Source organism: Staurois parvus, unplaced genomic scaffold, assembly GCF_062004578.1.
Source record: "Staurois parvus isolate SC_StPar_1 unplaced genomic scaffold, SC_StPar_1.0 ptg000985l, whole genome shotgun sequence".
In the NCBI taxonomy this organism is placed as follows: Eukaryota; Metazoa; Chordata; class Amphibia; order Anura; family Ranidae; genus Staurois; species Staurois parvus.
In genome coordinates this window covers 3,152,898-3,177,567 of record NW_028318781.1, presented here as the reverse complement: position 1 = coordinate 3,177,567, position 24,670 = coordinate 3,152,898, and the positions used below count along the sequence as shown (strand labels likewise).

Here is a 24,670-nt window from a genome sequence, read left to right as displayed (position 1 = left end):
TGTGCGCTACCTGAAGCGTAGAGTGGAGAGAAGTCCCCGTGTGACTGCTGAGGAACTGAGAAAAGATTTGTCAGATGTGGGTACAGAAGTTTCAGCCCAGACAATAAGACGCACACTGCGTAATGAAGGCCTCCGTGCCAGAACTCCCAGGCGTACCCCCTTGCTGTCTCCAAAGAATAAGAAGAGTCGACTGCAGTATGCCAAAAGCCATGTGGACAAACCACAAAAGTTGTGGGATAGTGTTCTGTGGACTGATGAAACAAAATTAGAACTGTTTGGGCCCATGGATCAACGCTATGTTTGGAGGAGGAAGAACAAGGCCTATGATGAAAAGAACACCTTGCCTACTGTGAAGCATGGTGGAGGGTCAATCATGCTTTGGGGCTGTTTTGCTTCTGCAGGTACAGGGAAGCTTCAGCGTGTGCAAGGTACCATGAATTCTCTTCAGTACCAGGAGATATTGGATGGAAACGTGATGCAGTCCGTCACACACCTGAGGCTTGGGAGACGTTGGACCTTTCAACAGGACAATGATCCCAAGCATACCTCCAAGTCCACTAGAGCATGGTTGCAGAGGAAAGGCTGGAACATTTTGGAGTGGCCATCGCAGTCACCAGACTTAAATCCGATTGAGAACCTCTGGTGGGACTTAAAGAAAGCAGTTGCAGTGCGCAAGCCTAAGAATGTGACTGAACTGGAGGCCTTTGCCCATGAAGAATGGGCGAAGATACCCGTAGATCGCTGCAAGACACTTGTGTCAAGCTATGCTTCACGTTTAAAAGCTGTTATAACTGTAAAAGGATGCTGTACTAAGTACTAAGATTGAATGTCACTTGGGGGTTGAATAAAACTGATAATGCTGTGAGCACAGAAAAGACATTTGTGGTTATTTCATTATAACTGTTATGTTATATTTGTCTGACCTACAAGTGCCTCTTTAATGTAAATGTAAGCAAGATGACTGAATGATCAAAAGCAATGTCAAACTGGCCAAAACACTCAATTTCAGTGGGGGTTGAATAATTTTGGTCACAACTGTATATGCTATTTTTCGAGCTATACTGTTCTCACAATCTGTGGAGTGTTAGGGGAGTTTAATTGTAGAAGACACCGTACCTGAGCCTTTACCTTTTACAAGAAGAGCAGAAGACTGCTAAGGAGACTAAAACATTCAGACTTGCCCGTGTGCTCCTGACTTGGTATTGTGGGGACACTTTTGTACTTAAGACCAAGGGTAAATGGTGATTGCAGACACAACGAGTCTTTTGTCAAGGCTGTTTACTTGCACACATGGCAGCCTTGTGTTAGACTTCTTGCACCAAGTAATATTTTTCAGCTGGGCAAAGAAAAAAAAAATTATTCGGTTATGTAAGTCAGCATGTCTTTGGGCTGAAAGCTATGTTACGAATATATTTCAAGTAGAATACAGGATGTTTTTTTTCTCAGCAAAGACTGTATAGTGGTTTTACAGCTTTCCCAAGGTTCTGATTGGTGAAACATTTAGAAGGAAGGGGTATTAATGTCACATCAACCTTCATACCTCCAGTGGATAGATCTGTAGCTTGTGCTAGTCTTGAAGTACTTTTTTTGCATGTTTCAATGATATTGGTTATTATTTTCTTCCAGTAACCACTCATTTTTTTCTTCTATTTTAGCAAAATGTTTGATGACCACATTCCGATTCATGATGAGTTCATCTACTGCCTTGGAGCTGCTACACAAGTTCTTAAATTTGGACCATGGAAGGACTTGAAGAAAACCACAGATGATTGCCCTCCGGAAATTCTGCTTCTTGTCATTCCTGGTGGGTGTCCTAGATTAAAATTTCATAAAAGTACGATATTAGGAGTATTCCAAGTTATAATTCCTTCGAGGCTTTTGCAGACCAGTGTCAAAGTGCATCGATTAGTGTTTGTGTTTATATTCTGTGTCCTTGTGTGACCACCTCTGGATGCTTATGGGTAAAGGGGACAGAAGAACGGATGGTTGTATATGGACTGCCGAGGAGTCACCTGACTTTCTTGTAGCTCAAACAACAACAATCTCTCCTTCTTTTTTTTTTCTACCAGTCTCCGATCATTGAACTGTTTATTTTCAGTATAGAAGGTGTTTATAAACCAGGCAGCGTGTGGAATCTACTACTTCATACTACTTGGACAAGTCCTCCAGAATCTGAGACTTAAAAAAGATTTCTGAGAATGATGGTTTTCTTGTATAGAATTTCTAAATTTTCTGACCTGGATTTCCCAGAGGGGTCATACAAAGTAGACATGGTTACACAATAGTTCCTTGGCGGATTTAGTAGTGCTACAGTCCTAAAGAGGTTCTGCACACACAGCTAAATTTGCTTATTGCACTTAACAAAAAAAAAAAAACACAATATTTCTTATTTATTGTTCCAGGGCAGTAGCTCAAAAAATATAGCAACCAAACCATCAGCATGACATCCGGTGAACTAGTATTTTTTTTAATAGGATTAAACAATGACAGCCACCAAATAATAATATTAATTATTTCACAACCATTTTCCTTTGATAAGTGTTTCTCAGCCTTTCTTCAGTTGTGGAACTCTTTAAAATTCTGCACAATCTTGGGGCACCCCATTCTAAGGCTCTATTCACACTATACCACAGAGCTGCCTGAGCTATTCACCGGTAGGGGGCAATATGGTGTGCAATTCGCCGCATCACACAGTTCCCTTTTTTTTGTTTTGAATAAACTTTATGTGATGTTTACAAAAAGTACATTTCATTCACTGCAATGTAGGACAGCGTGATGCACTGCTCTGCCTTACATTGCAGTGTGATTTGACATGGCGCATTTCAACAAATTGCAGCATGTTTGCATTTTACCTTAGCATGTTGCAGTGCAATACTGGGCTGCATTACAATGTGAATGGGATACATAGGAAACAATTGTTTCCTGTATGTTCTTGCATGTTTCCTGTATGTTCTTTACACTGCGCTTAAACGTCTGTCACCACAAATAGTGTGAATTAGCCCTTAAATGTCAAAAACGAAATGAATAGTTTTATATAATGCAGCAGCATTTACGCATGTAAGACACCCAACATGAGAGGTGATGTATTTTTACAAAGCAAATAAACCTTTTCACACTGGTTCTGACTAGTATTCCAGCATTTCTCTTCTCATTCAGCTAATGTGAAACCCTAGTGTTGATGGAGAGGGGAAATCAAGGATGTCCTCAGACCCTATTGTCCTCCATATCAACCTATGACATTATCTGATGCTGGAATGCCAGCAGCTGGCCAGCATGGTGCCCAAGGTTGTAATGCTGCACAATTAAAACCTGTGGCTTTGTGTAACAAAAAAGGTAGGCTTGATCCACCTGCTAGCTTTTTGATAATTTGTGGGCAATTTTTAGGCATTTTTGAAGGAATCCCTGAAGGGGACACCCTGGTTGAAAAAGACAACTTTAGACTTCCCCCCTGCAGGATGGTTATGGGAATGTATCTTATCTGTATGCAATGTTTCATACTTACTTGACCACAAAAGGGACATTTAAAAAATGTATCCTTTAGTCTAGACAATATTACCTAATTCCCTCCCGGGCCATTGTAAAGTGATTGCCAGGCAGGAGACCTATTATTCTGTGAGGACTTCATATGACGTGACATGTGCACCTTATTGCTCTCAGTATAACTATTGCGGCGATACCTCACCTGTGCGGTGTGAACACCGTTTACATATGTGTGCAGGGCCTATGTATGTGTCCGCCTTTGCGCACAAGCATGGGGAGAGTGCGCTTTCCATGTTTTATTTATTTATTTATTTTTTCTATCACTTTTATTTCTATCACAAGGGAAAACAACATCCCTTGTGATAGCTGGAGCAGTGGCAGGTCCTCTTTATGGAGAGTTCAGGGGTCTATTAGAACCCAAATCTCTCCTCTGTCCTCCAAAGCATTGGTTGAAAGCCAGATTGGTTTGACCTGATGCTTTCACAAGCCAGTAATGGCTGGTTTTACATCTGAGCAAAAACCTGAAGGGACAAAATACTTGTTGCTTCCAGTTTCTTATACCATAGAGATAATCAGGGACGTTCCGGTTATTGGTCACCGCTGTGGTAAGTGGTCTAGAGGCTAATTAGCTGAAAGGATTGCTTGTACATTAAAGCTGAGTTCCATTCAAAAGCGAAAGCTCCACTTATTTGCCTCCTCCCCGCTCCACTGCCATATTTGGCACCTTTTGGGGGGGAACCGGATACCTGTTTTTGACAGGTACCCGCTCCCACTTCCAGCTCAGTTTGCCATGGTGAAGTGAGCTGGAATTTCAGCTCCCATCTGCAGTTTTCTGTGAACTTTCACAGGTCCCAGGAGACTGCCAATTAGGAGACCAATTAGGAGGCTCAGCGTGACTCACGCATGCGCAGTGGGCACCCGGTTGTGAAGCCGCAAGCTGTCACAGCCTGGTGCCCACAGTTGAGATGCCGGCACCATGGAGGAGAGAAGGGACGGCATGGGTGAGACCCGTCCTGGACCCTGGGACAGGTAAGTGTTGGTTTATAAAAATTCAGCAACTACAGTTTTTGTAGCTGCTGACTTTTAATAAACACAAAAACGTCTGGAACTTCGCTTTAAAGCCCATCGCCAGCTAGAAGAAAAAGATACCAGGGTCATGACTGCAGCTGCAGCCATGACTCTGGTATAACCACTCAAACACGATGACATACGGGTACGTCGTTGGTCGTCAAGTGGTTAATATTCTAAAAGCAGCTAATATATTCATCCCCCATGTCACATGTGAATAAAGTCCCCTCATATGGTTCTGTGTGGGTGCTGTGTTTGTCACTGCTATTATTGGGGGAAAAATTAATAGGATTTCTGCTCTCACTTTGATATTTAAATAGCCTCACCAATGTTTTTCTTACATTCAGACTTTGGAATTCGGCAGTATCGCAATATCTCGCCACATTTTACTTTACTTCTGTGGTGTAAACAAGCTCCATTTAGTCATGATTTTCTTGTGGTTTTTAAACCAGAATGTTTAATCTCTGTGTGATATTATGTGATGCAGAGCATAACGTTTCTCTGTGTCTGTTAAAGTGGTTGTAAACCCTTACATATACCCAGTGAAGTGACTGGCCTCAGGTGATACACAGAGATGAAACAAATCCTCCTACATAAGTTGTACCTGTTTATCAGCAGTCTTCTCTTCTCATTATACAGCTTGTCTGCGCTTGTCAGATAGCAGGGCGATAAGGCAGCAGACAGAAATGACACTTAGCGCTCTGGATTAAGACAAGTACATACTATAGAGGGATATGCTTTGCTCACATTTCATGTCTGAGGTTTAGGCTAGGTTTACACTAATGCGGTGTGGTACATCACATGTGATTCGCACAGGAACCGCACCGCATTCCTGTGCAAATCACATGTGATTTGTGTGCGATGCGATCGGAGCCATATATTATGTATGGCTCAAATTGCACCGCATCAGAAAGGTGCAGGACCGTTTCTTGAGTCCGCACTAGAATCGGATCGCATGGGTATTCACACCTATGGGATCCGATTCTGCACATCGCACTGCGTTTTGTGGACCGATTTCGGGGTGTTGTTAACATACACACCCGCATCGGTTCGCATAAACGGGGTGCGGTTCTGATGCAAAGAAAACGCTGCAAATTCCGCACTGCATCAGTGTGAACCAAGGCTTACAACCACTTTAAAGCGGAGCTCCACCTAGAAGGAGAAGTTCCGCTTTAAGGCTTCATCCCCATTCCCCGTTAAGGATTGGCACCTTTAGGGAGCAAGTACACAATTTTGACAGGTACTCACTCCCACTTCAGCTGTGATCGTCTAGGCGTGCCTGTGGCTTAACAATTTGTAGATGTGATGGCTGCATTATTTTTCTTTTTGTTTTTTTGAGGGTTTTTGTGGCTTTTTTCCCTTTATTTTTGTTTCTTGATCCTTTCAGTAGATCTCTTGTTTTTCTCTTGTTTTTCAGCTTTTTTTAACAGACCAAGCTATTCAGAAGTTAGAGGGTTGAGGGGTGGCACTGTGGTCCATACTAAACACTACATCTACAGTGCAGCTCTATAATACTGAGCCTGATAAAACCACAGTCTCAGCATTACTGGAAGGCGCAGTGGCAAAGCCTCTTCAGTGTCACAGAACCTGTTAGTGGGGAGAGGGATATATGGTCTGTAAGCATTGAAAGACATGATGCTCTATAATACTCTGCAAGCTTCCTATAAACACTCCCCGTCCCCGGACATTTTTTGCTATTTTTAAGTACAGGAATTTGTAAAACTGACTCTGAAATTGCTTACTCTTTCGAGCACGTATACTCTTGCGATCCTTTGACTGAAGGCATGCTGTCCCTGATCCACAAATGTATCCTGCCTAGAGATACGTCGACTCCTCTACTATATACCGCCCAATAAGAAAAAATGACATACAAACTCTGTTGGAGACACATCAATAGTCCCAAATATGGGACACCACTGTACATGGTCAGTAAATTCCTCTTTCTTAGAGGCCAGTTTTCAGCTCTTACTTTGGTGGTATATGGTTCCTTCCAGAATGGCTAAATTCACGAAGGGTGCCTCAGCCCAATGCTTTTAAGCCTGGAGAGGATTGTCAGGAAAAGGCCATTCAAAAGTGTTGGGGACTTTCAAAAGGAGTGGACTGAGGCTGGAGTCAGTGCATCAAGAGCAATCACACAGAGACGGATCCTGGATACTTCAAATGTCGTATTCCTCTTGTCAAGCCGCTCCTGAACAACAAACAACGTCAGAGGCGTCTTACCTGGGCTAAAGAAAAACGGACCTGGTCTGTTGCTCAGTGGTCCAAAGTCCTCTTTTCTGATGTGAGCAACTTTTGCATCTCATTTGGAAACCAAGGACCCAGAGTATGGAGGAAGAATGGAGAGGCGCACACTGCAAGATGCTTGAAGTCCAGTGTGAAGTTTCCACAGTCTGTGTTGATTTGGAGAGCCATGTCATCTGCTGGTCCACTGGTCTTCAGGGTCAATGCAGCGGTCTACCAGGAGATTTTGGAGCACATCATGCTTCCTTCCGCAGATGAGCTTTATGGGGATGCTGACTTCATTTTCCAGCAGGACTTGGCACCTGCCCACACTGCCAAAAGCACCAAAACTTGGTTCAATGACTGTGGGATTACTGTGTTTGATTGGCCAGCAAACTCGCCTGACCTGAACCCCATAGAGAATCTATGGGGCATTGCCAAGAGAAGGATGAGAGACATGAGACCGAACAATGCAGAAGAGCTGAAGGCCGCTTTTGAAGCATCCTGGTCTTCCATAACACCTCAGCAGTGCCACAGGCTGATAGCTTCCATGCCACACCGCATTGAGGCTGTAATTGCTGCAAAAGGGGCCCAAACCAAGTACTGAGTACATATGCATGCTTATACTTTTCAGAGGTCCGATATTGTTCTATGTACAATACTTGTTTTATTGATTGCATGTAATATTCTAATTTTCTGAGATTGTGGATTTGAGGCTTTCATGAGCTGTAAGCCATAATCATCACAATTATGACAATTCACGGCTTGAACTATCTTGCTTTGCATGTAATGAGTCTATCTCATATATTAGTTTCACCTTTTAACCATTAGTCGCCCGGCCAATGGCCGTTTGGCGGCTTCAATTGTGTCCCTGCATTCCGGGTGCACGCCATTTGGCGTGCTCCCGCACATGCGCCGTTTGCGCTAATGCAGAGCGGCGCAGCAGTGCGATCTGTCACCGGCCGTGCACCTCGGACACGGCCGATGACAGATCCGAGTACCGGCTCCCGTTGCTGGTACCATGTGACCTGCTGTGACCAATCACAGCAGGTCACATGACAGTTGTATACAATGGATGGCTTCATTCATGATGCCACCCATTGTATACTAGTGCCTAGCTGTGAATGGTCACAGCTAATCACATGCACATGTCATGTGATTAGCTGTGACCAAATCACAGCTAAGCACAAAAAAAAAAAAAAAAAAAAAAAAAGCTGAATGAATCGATTTCATTCAGGTAAATGCTTGCTTATAGCAAAGTAATTCTTTGCTATAAGCAAATTGTGTAAAAAAACAAAAAAAACAAAATACTGATCACTTCCCCAAAGTAGTACAATGTTACTATGGTAACATTGTACTACTTTGGTCATAGTAAAATATGAAAAAAAAATCTTAAAAAAAATAACACAAATTTAATATAAAATTAAATATAATAAAAAAATTAAAAAACTATATATATATATTTTTTTCATACTGTCACCAGTCAGTGTCCCTGTTCACCGCCATGCCAGTTATATGATGACGCTGTACTGCACTGGTGACAGTATGTAAAAAAAAAAATAGTGAAAATAATTTTTTTAATTTTATCATTTTCCGAAAAATTATGACAAAAAAATACAACTTCAAAAAACTCGCCATGCCTCTTATGAAGTACGTCGGACTGTCTACTCTGCAAAAAGGGGTCATTTGGGGATATCTGTACTATTCTGACATTCTTGGACCTCAAGAAATTAGATTGGCTGTCAGTACTTCAGGATTGATCAATAATCAGATCTATACCATAGTTTGCGAACTCTATAACTTTCCTACAAACTAAAAAATACATCCTAATTTGGGTTATTTTCACCAAAGACATGTAGCAGAATACATCTCGGCCTAAATTTATGAAGAACAATTATTTATTTGTAAACTTTTATAACAGAAACAAAGAAAAATGTGTTTTTTCAAAATGTTTGGTCTTTTTTTGTTAATTTAGCAAAAAATAAAAACCCCAGCGGTGATTAAATACCACCAAAAGAAAGCTCTAGTTGTGTGAAGAAAATGATAAAATTTTAGTTTGGGTACAATGTTGTATGACCGCGCAATTGTCATTCAAAGTGTGAGAGCGCTGAAACCTGAAAAATGGCCTGGGCAGGAAGGTGTAAAATTGCACGGTATTGAAATGGTTAAGTTGCATTACTGAAATAAATGAACTTTTGCACAATATTCTAATTTTTTGAGTTTCACCTGTATAATGTACATATCCTAGGATTAATGTAATCCTAGGAGACTGTATCCCCCAAAACCCATATGAGGCCTTACCTAATGTAGAACTAAAGGAATATTTTTTTAAAATTAATTTTAGATAGAATAAGGGAGGGTTGAAACCCCTGTCAGTTTTTTGCCATCTGTTTCCCATTGGAAAGATTTCCCTTCCTTTCCTGTCCCATAGCTAAAATAGGACATGAGAGGAAATCCTTCGAAAGTATCCTGGGGTGTCACTGGAACTAATGTCCCCACTGGAAGATTTCCCCTCTATTGCTGTTCTGTTGAACCCAAAAATTGGTCTTTTACTTTCAGGACAAATAGAGAGGGTAAATCTCCCTAATGGGGGCACAGACAGCAATAAAAATCTGGCAGTTTTAATTCCTCGCCATTCTATCCAAAACGTTTTGGATTTAGTTATACTTTAACCTCAGACCTTCTTTGTATAATTTTACCAATCTAAGTTGATATCCTTCATATTAATGGCAGCTAAACAAACCTTGGCTAGAGCCTGGAAATCAGGGGTCCCTGCTATAGCGCAGGTCAAACAAAACATGCCACGGTATCTAGTCAATGAAAAACTGTCCACTATTTTACATAACAAAATTTAAAAAAATCAAAAAAATATGCAACACTTGAATTTTCAACTACTTAGACTATCGTAGTCACATTCACCTGCTCAGATATGTCATTTGGGGTCTGCCCTGTGGGCAGGGATAGGTCCTGGCCCAGCTCCAACCCATCACCTCATCCCCTTCCCTTTTATTCTCTATTTTCTTGCTTTTTCTTTCTCTTTGCACTACTTTTATGTTAATGCTACAATTTCACAATTGTTATTTAAACAGTATGAAGGTCTTACTGACCTTTTCCAAGTTGGCAGATGCCTCCCATGAAGTCATATGCAGCTCACCTGCATTGTTTCTACTTTTCTGAGGGATCCTGTCCCTTTACACGTTGTATTTTCTCAGTGTGCGACTTACACTTCTACTACCCACCTAAGCATATTCTTTAAAGCAAAACCTCACTCTCAGCATTAACTATTTTTAATCTTTATGTTGCTAGCATTGGTAAATAGATAGGAAAGTAGATCATATTTACTTATTTTACTTGCTGGTTTCCATGCCTAGGCAAATTATGTCATACATTCCAGAAATCTTTAGGAGGGGAGGAGGGGTCTTCTCAGCTAGGTACACCCTCCTGGCTGCATGCTTGAGCTAAGAGCAGATGGATTCCAGGATGCATGGAGACTTGGATGAATGGATGAGTTTGCTTTGAATATTATAAATGAATGTAATCGTGTTTTGGTTTGTGGTTGTGACGAAGGTGTTGGTGGAACAGAACACACCTGAAGATCAAGAGTGGTTTTAGACCCCTGGCCAAGGTGTCCTTTATTTGAGTGGGTAGGGGGGCTGAATAAGCAGGGAGTCAGATAAGAGGAAGACCACAGGGCAATAATCCAAACACATTGAGTTACAAGCTGAAATATAACAGGGTGGGAGTAGGGCACATCAAGGGATAAGTCCAGAGGCAGCAATCTGGTACAGCTGGTACAGCAAGTCCAGGATCACATAGCAACAATCCAGACACAAGGGACAGGCAGCAATCTGGTACAGCAGGGACTTAGTTCAGAATCATAGGGTAACAATCCAGGCAAAATGAGTACCAGGCTGCAATTTGGAACAGCAGGGGTTAAATCCAGGGCTACACGCTAACAATTCAGGCACAGCGAGGGGCAGTAGTTCACAGGGCAGCAGATCACATGGCAATGATCACAGTGCGGAGAGTTGTACTACTCACACTTGAGGCTTTTGGAGTTTGTGGGGGTAATCCAATCGCAGGTAAAGGATCAGAGGGACACAGGAGACTTCTGAATCCAATGCAGGCAAGGTGGACAGGTCCTGTGCACCTAGTTGCAGCTCACTATCCACACACACAGCAAGGCAGCAGATAGGCACAGCAGCTCACAGCCAATGGGGAACTACATGTCCCATCAGTCCCACTCATAGCATATACTGATGCAGAACAATATGTCCCAGAAGTTCTAACCTCCTTCTGGTCTCGTTCTAGTGAGACCCTGCAGCCCAGAATTTCTCCATGCCTATCACTAGAGCAAACACTGAACACTCAGACCCCTTTCTTTAATCACAGGTCTGCTATATTGTACCTTGGGATCAGCAGAGACCTCAGCCCAAATAGCAATGTTAAGATGTCTGGCCATCCTGGTACAAAATTTGGTGAATTCTATACTCCCTGTTGAGAGGGGCTCCCTAACTCCAGACTCTCTGGTCACAGGAACGCACTAATCATTTATGCAGATCTGCTAACTTATTTACATACTGCTTATTTAGTTTTATGTAACAAATGTTCTTTTAGAGGTTTTTTTTCTCTCCCTATTTCTCAGAATGTGAATATTTCTAATCTGCATTACAGTGGTGCTCAGATACAGTATAGCCCTGGTTTAATATGCTCAATAACAATTTATTGAAACAAAAAGATCATCTTATAGGAGATTGCCACAGGTTTACTTAAGAGACCCTGTCACCAGACCATTATTTCAACAACAATCTTCATATAAGGTTGTATGTGCATTGAAAGCCAAAAAAAAAATTGGATCCCCTGCAGATTTAAGCCATAATGTGCTACTATGCACCACATGCTAGCACATTATGACATACTTACCTTTAAAACAAAGCCCTCCAACTGCGCTATGTCCCCTTTGACAGGGCTTCCATTTTCACCTGGTCTTCCATTTTCACCTGGTCTTCCATTTTCACCTGATCTTCCATTTTCACCTGATCTTCCTTCCAGGGTTATGGACTCCGGCCGTTTAAATGACCAGGGCCGCAATTATGTCAATCCTGTGCATGCGCTGGGGAGCCACGGCACGGTGTTCTGCATTCTATGGCATACTGTATGCTCTGAATGCGGAGCGTCACTGTGGATGCACAGATGACTTCATTGGCTATTGCTGATGTCAATATATCTTAAACAGTGCACGTGTAGAAGATATTCATTATACCTACAGGTAAGCCTGATTTTAAGCTTACCTGTACACGTTAGTATAGTGAGTTTACTACCACTTTAACTTATTTTAGCAATGTTGTTTACCTGTAAAAGCCTCCCTTGTGTAGACATCCAAAAGCCATGAAGCCAGCAGGCTCAGAGCTATCATTCAAGTAATACTCTATAGTATTCCTCTTTGATCCTCCCCAGCGTAAAGGTTATGTGGGGGGGAGGGAAGGAGTGGAGGAACTGGTCCATCACATACACTCCTGGAAGAGGGAAGAGCTAAGATGTGCAACAATGAAAGGGTATTGTGTAAGGATATTGACTGTTTCTGAAGAAGTCAAATTTGCTTGCAAGTTCAGAGGCACGTTGTAAGTCAATAAAATATTGTTTATGGAAAGGAAATATCTTTTAAGCTACAATTTAAACACTTGATTTTTCTGAGCAATTTTGTAAGTTGGTGAAAAGGTCTCTTTAAAGCAATCTCCTGGTGCCGCAGAATAGCTTCTGTTGGCTTTGAGCGTCACAGTTGACCCAAAACTTGGAGTGCTCAAATATAGAATGATCTGCTTCAGCTATCACATTGACAAGCCAGTGGTAATGTAGAGCACCCCAGATTTTTAAGGGAACACTTGAAGCTAACTGAAACTGTGCAGGCACCTGGTTTTATCTCCTGTATTTTTCCAGTGGCAATGACTACAGGTACAGTGCAAGTCCCCATTAAGAGTGTTAAAACTGTCACATGGGAAACATATTTTACTCTGAAACATAAGACTTATTTTTTGTGGCTACGGTTCTTTTGCTATAAAGTCTCAATATTATCTCCTGGAACATGCCTGAAGCCTGAGGTTGTCAAAAAAACATGCTTCATACATTGCCTTTCAGGACAGATTGCCACCATTAGGGTTACAGATTCAGGAGACCACACCTAGTAACTTGTGTTATTCAGCCCTGTTCTGCCTCTCAAGGAGGATTACAGGTACACCTAGTACAGCTGAGAAATATCTTTAGCAGTTGTTCAATGAATTTTACAAGGTCTTAATGAGGTTGTTAACATTTACTTGGAGTTCTTTTTTTTCTTTATTTTCTTTTTATCGCCCTGCCTGTTGGCACCAGTCCCCAACTCTTCTTCTATTTCCTTGCCAGAGTTCCTGCTGTGTTTGACACAACTTGGATTGCTTCTGGCGAAATGGCACCCAACGACACATTTGTGAAGGAAATTGGTGGTGTCTTGCATGTTACTGAGAGCTCGGGTTTCCCAATCATCTAAAGCGAGATGTCCTAACCCATTATGCGTGTCTTTTGTTTTCTCCGCCTGGATGTTAAACTCCTTGACAGGCCGTTCTGTCCGAAAGGCTGTTGGGTTTCTTTGCGTTTCCAGCAGAACCTGCCGAGCCGGCCACATCTGGAACGAAGGAAAATAAAATGATAATGGCCAGACATTTCCATGTGATGACTGCATGTAGGGAAACCACCAGTGTTACAGCAGCTACATGGAGCCTTGCGTTCTGTTTATTTTTACAAGGGATTTTCAATGTCTACCCCACCCCAAAGCAGATCATTTTGTTTTGATAGGTAGGTGATTGAAGACCCTCATTGTAAATTAAAAAAGTGGCATGTTTTGAAATGCAGAGCTGAGGTTTTTTTTTCCTGATTCAGGAAGACTGCTTTGACATAAGGTTTATTATTTTTACAACAGTTTTATATTTGCATAACACCAGAATATTTTGTAGCTCTTGTTGCTCTTTTAAATTAGAGTAGGGCCCACAATGTACACAGGCTGTGATGCTATAGAGTGGCTTTCTCACATATGTGCAAATGCATGCAAACTAAGATCTCTGTTGAAATATTAGAAGCAGTTTTTAAGTTGCTTTATTTGGCTGGCAAACAGGTTGAGTGCTGGGGAATGTGTGTGTTTGGTATATAGTCAATGGTCCGCTCCTAGCTTTTCCCGTTTCTTAGATTCTCTGACAACACAATCTCCCTGCCATTACTCCTCTTGCCCACAGAAATAGTAACTGTTTCAATGTCCTGTCTCCCAGCAGCCTCAGATTAATTTTGCCAACATTAAAATTTCACCAAAATAGAAACCTTTAATTTTACCTATTGAGTTGCAAAATTGAATTTAAACAATTGCCCTTTTTATATTAAACTGAGTTTTTCTGGGAGGGAATGTTTAGATTAGTTTAGTTTGTTTCAATTTGTGTTCATTGTATTTGTTTTTATTTTCATTTGCTTTTATTTGTTTACTGTTTTTATATTATTTTTTACTTTTACTATCTTAGTTTTTCTTTCTGTGGATAAAAAGTAAAATTATGAGGCAAATGAAGGTTTTTTTACTACACAAGAACAAGTCCAGGATAGTAGAAAGGAGCTTCTCTAACTTTGAGGACCTATTAAAAGTCCATTGCAGCCTTAAATACCATCAATCAACACCTTGTTTTTCCTTCCTCCGTGACTCCAATGCATTTTTACTTAAGTTTAGGAAAGTATTATTGCTGCAATTATCCTTATTGCTGATTGGCTTACCAGCACCAACACATAGGGAGTCCTCAATTCTGTGTAAAGCTGGCCATACACTGATAGATTTTTTTTTGTTCAGCTGTTTTATCACAAGTGTCCTCTTACACCGCCTGTTCGGTGCCCCTGACAGAGCAAACAGAAGGCACGAGAGCCAGGAATGGTACGAGTGCCTGGCAGATCTGCGATGTCAGCTAACAGGTGGGTAGTCCAGACGACCAGGATGCAGGTCAGTGGAGGATGCAGGTGGGTTGTGGATGCTGGTTAGCTGAGGACACAAGTAGGCTGCAGATGCAGGTGAGCTGAAGATGCAGGTAAGTTGCAGATGCAGGTGAGCAGAGGATGCAGGTCAGCAGGAGCAGCAGCTGGTAAATTCTAGCAGCAGAGTGACAGGAACTCGGCAACTGCTGACGGTTAGTAGCAAGTAATAGTCACAGGCCGGAGAAGTAGCAGAGTCAGGATCTATCACGAGGATCAGGTACAGGTAGCAGGCAAGCAGATAGTCGAAGTTCAGCAAGCATTAGGCAGATAGCAGTAGAACAGGCAAAGTCGTAGTCCAAGGGTAAGCTAGGTCGGTGCAGGTGGAGTTCATGCGAGGTCAAGACAGCTCAGGTCGGCAACAGGATCAGGATACAACAGATAGCAGATAACGGAACGTGGTAGACCAGAAGGCAAGGACTCCTAGTGCAATTGCAGTTTAAATAACCCGCCTGGTGCCAGTCTGGTGGCAGGTGTGCACGCACGCATGTGCGCACGTGCACTGACACGAGCACGGCTGTTGGGCAATTGGCATTGGTGCATAAATGTGTGCCTGGGCATTCTTTGTCTTCCCTGAAAATCACGGTTACCTGATGTGTATTTTTTGGGGTGTTGCAAAGTATTGATGGACAGAGATAATAAATATAATAATATTATAAATATATAAAAAGAAACTCGGCTATAGATGCCTTTCGCCAAGGAGTCCTGTCCATTTCTACAGCTTGGCAGATGATCAAACAAGAAGTATGCATGAAGCAGCCCTGGTGAGAGACTAACATTTCATGTTTTGGCTGTGGTATATACAGGTGTAATTGGTAGTATAGACCAATTGTAACAACTGGAAATTAGCATTATCTTTTAAGATCGCACACGTTCCTTCAGTTGGTCAGGTCATAGTCTTGATATTCCTATAGCATTAGGTCAGTCAAGGTAAAACCATCCCTATACCAGGCTTGGTATGCATTCTTATGAATTATTGAGCCATAATAAGAAAAATTAAGTTTCTCCATCATTAGATGTTACCTTTTTTTTTTACTTACACGCCCCCTGCTGGGCTGTTGATTTTTGACAGTGGCTGTCAGAATACCCTCAAAGCGCTGCTGTTTGACAATTTTCCACCACCATTTTTCAGTGGAATAATGTTGGTTGGGATGGGGCCATAAAGCAAATTTTGGCTGGTTTATCAGGAACCAGAGAAATGTGTCAGTGTTCTCGCCCAGATTTTCTTCTCACTTGCAGCAACAAATCAAGCACAGCTGCCAAAGACTCTTCAACACCCAACACATTTTCAGGTTTTTCAGATGCCTAGTCACTGCTGCAGTAAATCCCTATTAAAAAAAGATAATAAGTGGGCAGTCTTAAGCTGGCCATACATTATTCAATTTTCTTGAAAATTTTGCTGTGGATACCAAAAACCATATACAGTGGGGCAAAAAAGTATTTAGTCAGCCACCAATTGTGCAAGTTCTCCCACTTAAAAATATGAGAGAGGCCTGTAATTGGCATCATAGGTAGACCTCAACTATGAGAGACAAAATGAGAAACAAAATCCAGACAATCACATTGGCTGATTTGGAAAGAATTTATTTGCAAATTTTGGTGGAAAATAGGTAATTGGTCACCTACAAACAAGCAAGATTTCTGGCTCTCACAGACCTGTACCTTCTTCTTTAAGATGCTCCTCTGTCCTGCACTCATTACCTGTATCAATGGCACATGTTTGAACTTGTTATCAGTATAAAAGACACCTGTCCACAACCTCAAACAGTCACACTCCAAACTCCACTATGGTGAAGACCAAAGAACTGTCGAAGGACACCAGAAACCACCTGCACCAGGCTTTGAAGACTGAATCTGCAATAGGCAAGCAGCTTGGTGTGAACAAATCAACTGTGGGAGCAATAATTAGAAAATGGAAGACATACAAGACCACTGATAACCTCCCTCGATCTGGGGCTCCACACAAGATCTCACCCGTGGGGTCAAAATGATCACAAGAACGGTGAGCCCAGGATCACACGGGGAGGACCTAGTGAATGACCTGCAGAGAGCTGGGACCAACGTAACAAAGGCTACCATCAGTAACACACTACGCCGCCAGGGACTCAGATCCTGCAGTGCCAGACGTGTCCCCCGCTTAAGCCAGTACATGTCCGGGCCCGTCTGAAGTTTGCTCGAGAGCATTTGGATGATCCAGAAGAGGATTGGGAGAATGTCATATGGTCAGATGAAACCAAAATAGAACTGCTTGGTGGAAACACAACTCGTCGTGTTTGGAGGAGAGAGAATGCTGAGTTGCATCCAAAGAACACCATACCTACTGTGAAGCATGGGGGTGGCAACATCATGCTTTGGGGATGTTTCTCCGCAAAGGGACCAGGACGACTGATCCATGTACAGGACAGAATGAATAGGGCCATGTATCGTGAGATTTTGAGTGCAAACCTCCTTCCATCAGCAAGGACATTGAAGATGAAACGTGGCTGGGTCTTCCAACATGACAATGATCCCAAACATACCGCCCGGGCAACGAAGGAGTGGCTTTGTAAGAAGCATTTCAAGGTCCTGAAGTGGCCTAGCCAGTCTCCAGATCTCAACCCCATAGAAAACCTTTGGAGGGAGTTGAAAGTCCGTGTTGCCCAGCGACAGCCCCAAAACATCACTGCTCTAGAGATCTGCATGGAGGAATGGGCCAACATACCAGCAACAGTGTGTGTCTGGATTTTTTTTCTCATTTTGTCTCTCATAGTTGAGGTCTACCTATGATGCCAATTACAGGCCTCTCTCATCTTTTTAAGTGGGAGAACTTGCACAATTGGTGGCTGACTAAATACTTTTTTCCCCACTGTAATACGAGGTCAAACCTAAACAACACTTTCAATTGTATCCAGTTAGGCAGGCCCTTGGACTACATAGTTGAAGGTAAAACTAAAAGAAATTGAGCAGAAATTGGACAGAAAATTGTATAGTGTATGGCCAGCCTTACTTGGGATTGCGCTGACAACAAATATCAGTAGGAAAACCTCTTTAAATTTTGCATAATCTTATTGTGTGTAATAATGTCTTTTAGAAACTTTTTTTTAGTTTAGTTGGTAACTATACAGTACTGTGCAAATTTTTTTGGACAAACAGGATATTACAATGAGACAATTTCAGGTTTGCAAAACTAATTTATTTGCTATCTGTCAGTGATTAATATGGCCTTCCTTAGCTTTCATTACCTCCCTTATCCTCTTAGGCAATGATTTTTAACACTCATTTTTAGCACAAATCCTTCATTTCAGGGTCCCTACACCACATTTGGAGAACACTTTCTATCAATTTAGTTTTGTATAATTCATCTTTCTTATAGCAGCCTTTACAATGGCCCACAGGTTTTTTTTATCAGGCTTAATTCCAGTGAATTTCCTGGGCATTCCAGTACTTAAAATATTTGATGGGGAAAAAAAGGTCCTTGGTTAATTGTGGCAGGGAGCTAGGTCTTGCTGGAACACTCCGCCTCCATTAGGTAACTGCCTCTGTAGTATTGGGATCAGTTTTGCTGTCATAACACCTACATAAATATTACAGTCCATTATGCCTTCAATGGGGTGAAGTGTTTCTAGTCCATAAGCAGTAAAGGACCCCCAAAACATGACTTTGGGTGGTGTTTACGGTCTTCTTGGATGTGGTCAGATCGAAGAGATTCTCCAGATGAGCGCCAAGCAAAGTTTGACCTGTATTCATGAACATAAAACTGGGTTTTGTCTGATAATTTTACTTTCTTCCACTTCTCCAAAGACCACTTATTCATCATAGCGGATGTCAGGACCTGCTTCTTAACTGGTCATCTGGCTCTGCAACCACACTGGAGGAGTTGACGATGCACAGTGGAAGCGTCCACATTAACTCCATGAGATACAAGCTTCCCTCTGATTTTCCCACTGGTCTTCTTTGGGTTTATGATGCTAATTCTTCTGATTAGACCATCTTCCCTCTGCGTAATCTTTCTTTTTCTTCCACAACGTCCTTTCCAAGAAGTGTCCACAGACCCTGTCTCTTGTTACAGGTTCACAATCCTTGACACACTTGATTTCTCACACCAACTGCTATTGCTATCTCCCGAATCGTTAATTCAGTATTTTCTGTAAAAGCAATCATTTTCGATTGCTGTTGGGGAGTGATATCCATCTACATCTACAAAATAAAAATAACAAAATAATGAATATAGTGAACCAACTTCAATCACGTTCTTTCTGCGAGAGATATCAATTCAGAATGAAGTAAAAGAGTGAAAAGGAGGAGAGCAACTTCTCAAACAAGTTTAGAAATGCAGAAATTAATCTGCAGCAAGTTTAAACTTGCATAGACCCAATGTAGAGTTTTGAAACAATGATTGCATGCTTGTCCCAACTAATTTGCACAGTACTGTATATACACACGGAGATAGCAATATTTGATCAATACATGTGCAGGCTGTGCACATGTGCATTTATGAATCCATCATGCAGACATACATCAAAGGCTCATTTAAATGTTTTCCCTGTGCTTGTGTGGTTTTACACTGGGTACTCCAGATTCCTCCCACACCAAGGACATGCTGGTAGGTTTATTGGCTCCTTTCTGAATTGTCCCTAGTATAACTATGTATGCATGTGAGGTCGGGACTTTACACTGTAAGCTTCTTGAGGGCAGGCATTGATGTAAATGCACAATATGTAAAGTGCTGCTTAAATTGTCAACATTATATAAATACCTGTAATAAATAAATAAACAAACCAACAGGTATGGACAACATTCATGCAATGCGGATATCAGAGCAAGAGAGAGAGAGATGGCATTTCTTTTGCATTTCTCCCCAAGCAGTGTTGTTGATAGGAGCATTGTGGGTATCAACCTGGAGACCCAGTGTGAGAGCAGCATTCTGACTCTCCAGTGTGCTGCCGATTATAGCACACATACTCAGGAACTATTAAAAAAAAAAAACTAGAAAAAATTTTTTTCTTTACTTTTTTATGTAGCATGTCCACACAACAAGAAAAAAAAACTGCGCCTTCTATTGGTCTTTAGTAATCCAATAGAGATTGAAAAAGAAGTGAAGCTAGAAACTCAGGTGCACAGTTCTTACCAGTGTTCCAAGACATACAAGAAGTCAATGGATGGGTAACTCGACTGGCATCTGTTCAGAACTAAAATATCAGATATGAGGGTACTAAGTCTTTGAAGAAACATACACTTACAGGCCATTTTATTAGGTACACCTGTTCAATTGGCTTCACCATCACATGGCATGGTGAAGACAACTTGCTGAACTTCAAACTGAGCATCAGAATGGGGTAGAAAGGGAATGTAAGTGACTGAATGTGGCATGGTTGTTAGTGCCAGACTGACTGGTCTGAGTATTTCAAAAACTGCTGATCTAGTGGGATTTTCATGCACAACCATCTCTAGGTGTGCTTACAGAGAATGGTCTGAAAATGAGAAAATATCCAGTGAGCAGCAGTTGTGTGAATAAAAATGCCTTGTTGATGTCACAGGAGAATGGGCAGACTGGTTGCTGCGACATTCAGATGGTAGGGTCAGAATTTCGTGTAAACAACATGAAAGCATGGATCCATCCTTCCTCGTATCAGCGGTTTGGGCTGGTGGTGGTGGTGTAATGGTGTGTGGGAAATTTTCTTGGCATTAGCAAGGTGTACCTAATAAAGTGGCCGGTGAGTGTATATTTTAAATTTCCCCATGGATTTTGCTAAGATGCTTCAAGCCGCCAATAAGTATCCACTATTTCCGCTCTCAACAAACTGTTGAGGCAGGATGTGTCCTCAGTTATCACTGAACCTGATTATATCTTTTGTGACCACATCCATTTTGTCTTATCCCACTAAGAAAGAGCTTTTCTGTACATCTATGCATATACATGTCTCTGTTGACAAATACTCCTTACGGTATTGCCCCTTGGGTCTCCAGCTGGTGCCAAAAATTGTGCAAGCTAATAAAACATAAAATGGAAACAAAATATAGCAGATATTTCTTGATTCCTGATTACATGCACATAAATTATCCTAGTCCTGAATTCATAATTCTTTATATGAATTCTATGAATAATGCAGTGATGAAGAACAGTGAGTGCATCCACCGTTTACACAAAAGTCCATATCCATGTTTTTTTTTTTCTTTTCAAATTCTACCAGTACACCTGATAAAATGATAAAATAAAAATCAGAAGGCATTGCTCACCTCCAGCAGGCTTCTGGTGTGAATGTCTGTGACCAAACAATCAGAAACAGACTTCATGAGGGAGGCCTGAGGGCCTGACGTCCTCTAGTGGGCCCTGTGCTCACTGCCCGGCACCATAGAGCTCAATTGGCATTTGCCATTGAACTCCAGAATTGGCAGGTCAGTCACTAGCACCCTGTGCTTTTCACAGATGAGAGCAGGTTCACCCTGAGCACATGTGACAGACTTGAAAGAGTCTAGAGAAGCCATGGAGAACGTTATGCTGCCTGTAACATTGTTCAGCATGACTGTTTTGGTGGTGGGTCAGTGATGGTCTGGGGAGGCATATCCATGGAGGGACACACAGACCTCTACAGGCTAGACAATGGAACCCTGACTTCCATTAGGTATCGGGATTAAATCCTTGGACCCGTTGTCAGACCCTACGCTGGTGCAGTGGGTTCTGGGTTTCTCCTGGTGCCTGGCCTCATGTGGCGAGAGTATGCAGGCAGTTCCTGGAGGATGAAGGAATTGATAGGATTGACTGGCTCCCATGCTCACCTGACCTAAATCCAATAGAACACCCCCGGGATATCATGTTTCGGTCCATTCAACACCTCCAGGTTGTACCTCAGACTGTCCATGATCTCAGTGATGCCCTGGTCCAGATCTGGGAGGAAATAACATCCGCCGTCTCATTAGGAGTATGCCCCAACATTGTCAGGCATGCATACATGCACGTGGGGGCCATACAAACTACTGAGTACCATTTTGAGTTGCTGCAATGAAATTTCAGCAAAATGGACTAGCCTGCAGCATTTTTTTTTTTCACTTTTATTTTTGGGGTGTCTTTGAATACCAGTCCTCTGCAGGTTGAGAATTTTAATTTCAATCAAACGATATGACATCCTTACGTTCCTAACACATTACCCAGTCCATATCAGTATAGATTTCCAGCATGAGATTTTTTCCCCATTGAGATCTGATGTGTTTCCAAAGTGTTCCTTTAATTTTTTGGAGCAGTGTACATACTGTGTGTGTATATATATTCACAAACATCTGATGTTCCTGTCGCTCATTTTCTGCTAGCACAATGCAACAGTTGGTAACACTGTGTCTCGCCACCACCACCATCACTACCACCACCATCAATGGTGGTGAGACACGCTGTTATCAACTTATGGCTAGATCCTTGAAGTGAAGTCTATGTTGATGAATGATTTTTCAGCCTTTTGTTGGATGTTTCCTATATGCATGAGGTACAGGCTATTCTCCTTTGGAAACCAATAATCCCATACAGGATAATTACCAGGTTCTGGCCTTGTGTGTCCCTCCTGCAGCACACCGAATACTGCTCTCTGCCGTTATCTGTGGGGGGACCTGTTGAATTATCTGGCGATAACTCGGTATCACTTTCCTCTAATTTAGACAAGTTTTTCCATGTTCTGATTGATATTGTGTGATACAACTATACACCCTGAGGAAGCTCGATGGGCGAAACATGTAGGGATTCATCACACAGTACATTTAATGGTTGGAACTATCATCTGTGAGATCTATTGAACATCATGTTCTGTGTTGTTTTTAAAAAATTTCGTGTTGCATTTTAATCCTGTATTTGTAATACAATCTTCAGTGGTTTTTATCTTGACAATTGTGTACCGCTTCAATGACCTTGCACCTATAAAGACTTTAATCTGAAGGAGTAAGGTTCTCTCCTATCTTTCTATATATGCATTTTTCATGGACGTGGTACTGTGGTCTTCCCTTTGATTTCAACAGTGTTTTGGCACTCTAAAGACTGAATCAACTGGCCTGTGACCCAGGCGAGTACAAGTTAGAACATGCTCGAGTGCGAGTGGTTATGTGACTCCATAGTTCTACTTCGTGGAGATTCCAGGAATTACATTGTGTGTGTGTGTGTGTGTGTGTATGTATATATATATATATATATATATATATATATATATATATATATATATATATATATATACATTTATTTATTTGATTTGTTTTTTTTATTTTAATTTATTTCTCTAATTTAACAATACATAACCTTTATCATGGGGAGAGGTTATGTAATACTACTTCACCTACTTTGTATTAGGTGTCACTGCGATGCAGTATTCTTCTTAGTAACATATGTATGCGTTTGGTATAAATATGGTATAGAATAATCTTCTACACATTCTATGCATCATATTCTCAGCCTGTCACATATTTATGTCTACAGCACAATGGAAATGCAATGTTTTTTCAGACACCATAAAACATATTACCACATTGCGCTTTGTTCCCCAATGTCTGCTCACAGCGCATTTCGCAGGGTTTGCATGAAATCACTGTGACTTCATTAAGGCCTTTGCACTGTAATGGGTTGTGTCCTTTGAAAATGTCATAGGGATGTAATACCTTACAGATGTCCCAGCTGCTCTGGTAAATCAATGTGCGCAGTGTCCTAGGTACTGGGATTTGCCTTCTACATATCTGCTAGATTACCTATTGTTTATTACAACAACAAGGGCAGGTGTTATCCCTCGTAGAAAGTGTAAAGAAGTAACGGGGGAATATTGATGGATTGCATTCTGGAAACCATTCGTAAAATAGGACTATTTCTTTCATATTATTTTCAATATTAAAAAATAGCACGTTTATAAATTTAGTTTTAATGCATTTTAAAGGACACATACACAGTAAAATTAACTATTGAAGTTGAAAGCCTTGCCTATGAACAGGCATTATAACGTACTTGCTATTAGCTTTGTTAGAAAAGAAAGGCTCTTCTTTGCTTCCCTTCTGATCCTGTTTTCATTTAGTTGCTAAGGGCTGGATAACACCAACCCATAGCTAACTCCATCATCCTCTCTTGTTGCTATCTTAAGAATGTCCTAGTGGTTTTCAGAGAAGCAGCTTGCCGCAGACTTGATTAAATTTTGCCTACAGGCTTAAAATCTAAAATCACTGGCCACTTTGTTAGGTACATCTGTTCAATTGCTTGGTAAGACACATTGCTAATCAGCCAATCACATGGCAGAAACTCAATGCAGTTAGGCATCTAGACGTGAAGATGACTTGCTGAAGTTCAAACCGAGCATCAGAATGGGGAAGAAAGGGGATATACAGTTGTGTTCAAAATAATAGCAGTCAGACATCACTAACCTGATCAATCACTGTTTTTGGTAGAAATGATATTTCAACATGGCAAATAATTTACTAGCAGGTGTAGTAGAGTAATATAAATCCAACAGACCCAACAGTCATGACATGCATGCTGCTGATTCTGTGTAATTGAATCACTAATCGAAAGGGGCATGTTCAAAATAATAGCAGTGTGGAGTTCTATTAGTGAGGTCATTCATTCTTTGAAAAACAGGTGGCAATTATTGCCCTTATTTAAGGAAGGAAGGCAGCAAATGTTGTACATGCTGGTTACAGTGCATTTCTCTCTGCAATTCTGAGGAAAATGGGACGTTCCAGACATTGTTCAGAAGAACAGCGTACCTTGATTAAAAAGTTGATTGGAGAGGGGAAAACATATAAAGAAGTGCAGAAAATGATCGGCTGCTCAGCTAAAATGATCGCAAATGCTTTAAAATGGCAACCAAAACCTGAAGGACGTGGAAGGAAGCGAAAAACTACCATTCAAATGGATAGAAGAATAGCCAAAATGGCAAGGACT

The 24,670-nt window shown here is 41.4% G+C and overlaps 1 protein-coding gene across 2 annotated transcripts in view; it reads left to right on the top strand.

The window, feature by feature from the left end:
• LDAH (lipid droplet associated hydrolase) overlaps positions 1-24,670 on the top strand; it is a 356,814-nt gene that overhangs the window by 45,151 nt on the left and 286,993 nt on the right. For both annotated transcript variants that reach the window (XM_089657355.1, XM_089657356.1), the window contains exon 2: positions 1,656-1,804. In XM_089657355.1, the coding sequence (XP_089513481.1) occupies positions 1,656-1,804 (149 nt within the window). The remainder of the gene's footprint in view (positions 1-1,655; positions 1,805-24,670) is intronic.